The sequence below is a fragment of the Sceloporus occidentalis genome, unplaced genomic scaffold, assembly GCF_023333645.1.
Source record: "Sceloporus occidentalis isolate IW3139 unplaced genomic scaffold, rSceOcc1.0.p SCAF_4, whole genome shotgun sequence".
In the NCBI taxonomy this organism is placed as follows: Eukaryota; Metazoa; Chordata; class Lepidosauria; order Squamata; family Phrynosomatidae; genus Sceloporus; species Sceloporus occidentalis.
In genome coordinates, this window is record NW_028316984.1 from 174,936,688 (window position 1) to 174,942,687 (window position 6,000).

The 6,000-nt window shown below is 41.8% G+C and overlaps 1 protein-coding gene across 1 annotated transcript in view; it reads left to right on the forward strand.

The window, feature by feature from the left end:
* LOC149315036 (potassium channel subfamily K member 13-like) overlaps window positions 1-5,362 on the forward strand; it is a 67,833-nt gene extending 62,471 nt beyond the window's left edge. The window contains exon 2 of the mRNA XM_089523581.1: window positions 4,465-5,362. Coding sequence (XP_089379707.1) covers window positions 4,465-5,354 — 890 coding nt within the window. The 3' untranslated portion in view covers window positions 5,355-5,362. The remainder of the gene's footprint in view (window positions 1-4,464) is intronic.
* The last annotated feature ends 638 nt before the right edge of the window (window positions 5,363-6,000 follow it).

Here is a 6,000-nt window from a genome sequence, read left to right on the forward strand (position 1 = left end):
TGGCATCAGTGTAAGGAATAAACTGTAATGGCTCGGTACAGATTAGAAGAAAGGGGCAGCCAGAGGCCATCCCTTTCTTCTCCGGATCATTGTTGTGGCAACTGCACGGCCGCGACAACAATCCACTGCAAAAAGGAGCTCCAAAATGGAGCTCCTTTCCACAACGCCACCAAGCCACCATTAGCACCACGGGGCGTTGCGGTGTTGTGTCTTATGTGTCGCGCCTTTTTGACACATCACACAAGACACGTCATGAATGCATGCACCATATGGACAGTGCTGTGTAACGATGGCATCGCCCATACGTGCTAGGGTTCCAGAGCGTGCAAATGCTGTGCACTCCAAAACCCTAGAATTGGCCCCAGGCCACTACAAACCAGTAGTCTGTACTGGGCCAATGTTACCTATTCTATTTTATTGGTGTTTGTATAGAATAAGTACAAATTTTCAGTGTTAATCAAGATATGTATTGAGTTAACAGCAATGACTTAAAAATGTGTAACTTATCGTGTTGCACTTAGTCCCTGAACAATGTTGTAATGTGACACAGGAATACTTGGAAGAAAGATGATAGGCAAAGACCCAAAGCAAACTTTCTTAACCTTCTTAAAATGTAAAGGACAAAGACATTGTACTAAATAGAGATAGGCTTTTCAAAGAGATTATTTAATGCATCACTCACTTAGTAAAAAAGAAGGTGAGGCACAGGTGTCTTGGAAAGTAAAAGGAGCACACTGTTCTTATCCTCCCAAATTTCTTTATAGGACTACAAGATATAAGAAAAGAGTAGCAGAACTTTCAGAACAGCTACCATAGCTCTTCTTTTTCATCCACAAAGCAGACATTAACTAACCAGGAGCCCCAGTGGCGCAGTGGTTAAATACCTGTACTGCAGCCACTCACTCAAAACCATAAAGTTGCAAGTTTAATCCCAGCTAAAAGGGCTCAAGCTCAACTCAGGCTTGGATCCTTCCGAGGTCGCTAAAATGAGTACCCAGATTGTTGGAGGGCAATTAGCTTACAGTTTAAACTTCTTAGAGACTGTTAGTTCAGTATGAAGCAGCATATAAATGAAGCTGTTTGTTTAGTTTAGTTTAGTTTAGTTTAGTTTAGTTTAGTTTTTGATCTCAGATGTGGGGTTTTGAGGCAAGGTGTCTAAATGGATAAATGAGCAAGCTACAGTCCACAAACAGTTTTTGTTTTTTAGTTTTAAGTGGAGTTATAGGACAATACATTCTGAATCTAAATGCTTTGACTGATTTGAAGACAAAAACTTAGAGGTGTAGTAGTGGGAATGTTGGACTAGGCCTGGAGAGGCCTGGGTTCAATTTCCCATTTGGCCATGAACCTTATTGGATGATCCTAGGCCAGTAAGCCACTATTTCCAAGCCCAATCTACTTCACATGGTTGTTGTAAGAATCAAAATATGGAGAAAGAGCATGTGCATCATTTTGAACTCATTAGAGTAAAGCAGAATAAATTTAACAAATAAATGAAGCTCATTCAAACCAGTAAGCACATATGGATTGTGTCTCTCTCTCTCTCTCTCTCTCTCTCTCTCTCTCTCTCTCTCACGTGTGTGTGTTTGAATGGCAAGCTGTGAGCAATTGTTGTTGTTCATTAATGGAGCATGCTTAACAATATCTAACTATTAGAATAGTCCGCCCTTGAAGACTGATGGAACTGGTTAGGTTCCAAAAAGCCCTAGAGGGTTCTATGGTTGGCAACAACGGTGATTCTGTCAAAGCCTTGGTTTATACCTGTAACATCGGCCATACCAACGCCATAGACACAATCGCTTTCTAGCGTCCTTTCCAGCCTGTTTCTAATCATAAATCGTGGTATACAGAAGATCTCTGGGAAATGAAGCGGGTTGCGCAATGACTAGAATGCTGCTGATGGAAGACTCAACTTTTATCTGACAAGAAACTTCATAGCGATTTTCGTGATTTCTATGGAGTAGCAATAGATGCAGTGAAGAAATCTTTCTGCACTGCATGTGTTGCGTCTATAAAGTCTCATCCAGCGGAGCTGTTCAGGGTGGTTAAAGACTTAACTAAGATGCCTCCCACCCTGAACTCTCTATTAGAACCAACTAAAGCCTGCTGTGATGCATTTAATGACTTTTTCGCAGATAAAATCTCTCAGATAAGAGCTAACTTGGACACGAGCATTATTGCAGAGACGACAGGAGAGGTTTCCAGTGACTCTGTGGACAATGCTAAACTGGATCATTTCGAGCTTGTGAATACCGATGAAGTGGATAAGCTTCTTGGAAGCGTGAGGAAGATGACTTGCTCTTTCGAACCTTGCCCTTCTTGGCTGGCCATCCGGGGAGGTGATGCAGCTAAAACATTACTTCAATCTATATTCAGTGCATCCTTCAGGGAGGGTCACTTTCCAGCCAGCTTGAAACAAGCTGTGGTTAAACCATTATTGAAAAAGCCCTCCCTTGACCCCCTAGACAGAAATAATTACAGACTGGTCTCCTTGCATCCATTCTTGGGTAAAGTGATCAAGAGAGTGGTTGCCTTCCAGCTCCAAGCAGTCTTGGAGGAAACTGATTATCTAGAGCCATTTCAAACTGGATTCAGGACAGGATATGGAGTTGAGACTGCCATGACCTGTGGATAGGTCAATCCAGGTTTTTTGGGTCAGTTTTTTGACCAAAATTTCTAGACTTATACATGAGTATACACAACAAGCTATTTGCAAGGTTTAACTGGTTTGTTCCTGAAACTTGCAAAAATTCTTCAACAGGTCTATGCATTTACTCAGTTAATTCCTCCTTCACTGTCAGTCACTGTGATACCAGGGTTCATCTTCTGCCCTGCATTGCATCCACCTTCTGGCTAGAGGCAAGTGGCTTAGTCTTAATCCTTTGTAAGGAAGAAGGAAAAAACCATCCATTTTATCTTCACCTGGAAACAGCCCCTTTAGCTAGGTGATTCCTGAACTTTGGTCCTCCTAGTGTTTTGGACTTCATCTCCCAGAAGCCCTAGCCAGTAGCTGAAGTCCAAAACATCTGGAGGACTAAAGTTTGGGAACCATTGATGGATTTCTGCATTAATCTCCAAACAATAAACCAAATGGTTAGATATACAGTTACCAGTTCCTACCTGGAGATAACTGGATTGCCTAGATTGTCACCCCTGAGATGTGAGCATACTAGATATATTACAGGTCAGAATCTTGCAATCCTCCAGATGTTGTTGGTTTTCAGTGCCCAGCAGCCCCAGCCAGCATAGACTATGGTGTGGAAGGCTGGGAGCACCAGTCCAACTGCAGTCCCTTGATTTAGGTCAAGGATGAGCTCTCTCTTTCAGCTCAAAGGTGTAATTCAGCTTCTCCTAAGTTCTTAGTGGCCTGATTTCCTGTTAGAACCAATGGGTATGGGTCTATGGGTACCCATACCCTACCCCAATGAATGGGTAGGACCAAAAATACCAGCATTTCAACTTTTTAGAGTACAAAAAATGGGAAAGGACAAGAATTGGAGCAGGATAGAACCCAGTTTTAGCCACACTTTCAATGATTTTTTAAAATGGTATTTTTTTACACTCAATTCTCCTTGTACCCTATAAGAAGCATTGTGTGGAACCTTATCATGCTTTTGCCAAAAATCTTCCAGAGGCCACAACCTACCACCACGAACATTTCTTAATTTTTAAAAAATAAGATTATTTTTCTTTTTTTTTTTTTTTTTTTTTTGGGGGGGGGCGGGTAAACTTCCAGCTACTTCTAGGTCTGAGTACTTTATATTTTTAGTGGTCTACCTGGTCTTGGAAGTCTCAGGGGCAGAAGTATTGGTAGAATTTGACTGACAATTGGCTCATTTGTGTTCAAGTTCATTTATAAGTCTCCACAGTACTTTCCAGAATCTGATTCCAGAGAGATTCATACTCCCCCCCCAGTATTTCACAGATGAAAAGTGGGACACGTAGCCAAGCAACATGAATGTGTGGTCCTGGTGGCATAAATGATTGATGAGGAAGAGAAACAAGCTAAGAGAGCATGCAGCACTCACTGAATGAGGACTTGGGAGAGTGCTTTCTCATCTAGTGCTCCCCCATTATGGAATGCCTTCCTCTTGGAGGGCAGATTGTCTGTCTTGGGTCCTACACTGGGAGAAAGGCAGGATATTAATTAATTAATCCACCACTCAATAAGCACTGGCTTCATGTAAGCACCAAGTGAAAATAGTTATTTGGTGCCCTTGGGCCTCACTGATTTACTTCAAATGCAATGTCCATGGTTTTAAACTATTTTAATCTTTTAAATCTTTAAAAATATATTAATGTGCTTAATATGTTTCTAGTCTATTTAATTATAGTATTGTTTTAAATTATTTTAAAATAATTTGTCTTGATTTATTTGTACACCAGTCTGAGATCCTTTGATATGAGGCAGGATAGAAATGTTTTAGCATACAAATAAATACATCTTCTTATTTTATCTTTCAGGATTTGGCATGACCACACCAGCTACCATTGCAGGCAAACTTTTCCTGATATTTTATGGCCTTATAGGCTGTGCAGGAACCATCTTGTTCTTCAACTTGTTCCTGGAACGCTTGATCACAATCATTGCATATATCATGAAGTCCTGCCATGAGCGACGGATAAGACGGAATGGGACCCTTACTCAAGACATCCAGCAAGCCTCTGGGAATGCTGAAGTGGACAGCTTAGCAGGATGGAAGCCATCTGTGTATTATGTCATGTTAATCTTGTGCCTAGCATCACTCATCATTTCCTGTTGTGCCTCAGCTATGTACACACCAATGGAAGGATGGAGCTACTTTGAGTCTCTTTATTTTTGTTTTGTGGCCTTCAGTACTATTGGCTTTGGTGACCTGGTGAGCAGCCAGAATGCCCAGTATGAGAGCCAAGGCCTTTACCGATTTGGCAATTTCATCTTCATACTCATGGGGGTATGCTGTATTTATTCCTTGTTTAACGTGATCTCTATTGTCATCAAACAGTCCATAAACTGGATATTAAAGAAACTGGAATGGACATGCCATAGATGCCAGAGAAAACTCTTTCGGTCACGTAGGAATGTTGTAGTGCCAGGGACTGCGCGGAACCAGCGCAACATATCCATTGAATCAGATGGTGTCATGGAGAGTGATACAGATGGGCGCAGAATGTCTGGCGAGATGATCTCCATGAAAGACCTCTTAGCCTCTAACAAAGTCTCACTAGCCATCATGCAGAAACAGTTGTCCGACAGTGCCAATGGCTTTCCGAGACAGATGAACAATGCTCCTAGACAAAACGGATTCGCTGGTGGTGTAGGCGCTTTAGGGATTATGAATAACAGACTGGCAGAGACGAGTACAGATAGGTAGACATCAGCACTGGGAGTGCATCAATAAGTTCAGGTTAACTAAGGATGAAAAGGCATTCCAGAGATAGAACGAGCTTTTTAAAAGAGGGATGCCCAATAGTGTTGCTGTTGCATTTTGCATCATGGCACCAATTTACCCTACAGGCTGCATTACAGACTGTTCCGGAGGCATCAGGTCATATGCCTTTACAAGCTTGTGCAGTACATGTTTAGTTGAGATCTGAGTTTACAGGAGAGAAATGAGTAGAGCAAAACCACAAGATGCTAATTTTTCTACACTGGGAGCTCATTTCTAAAAGCTGATTTGCTAACACATATCAGCTCAGCTGTTTTTGCACCAAAGAGTAATAGTGCTGGCATGAGAGAGAACTTGCATCCTTGAGCAGACACTGGGACTTGGTCTTTTCCCACAGCACTGGTGCAGCTGCTGGCATTGGTTGTAGTGCTTATCTATTTCATTATCCTGCATCTCATTTGGCTACTTATCCAGCTTAATATTTTGAATGCTTTGGATCCTTTGGAATGCTAATATAAATAGTGAGGGTTTCTTTGGGAAAGCTGGATCCCCCATTAGACCAGTGCCCATTTTTCACATTACACCACACCTTGCCTGATGTCAAAAAGGCATTCATGGGATAAGGAAACAA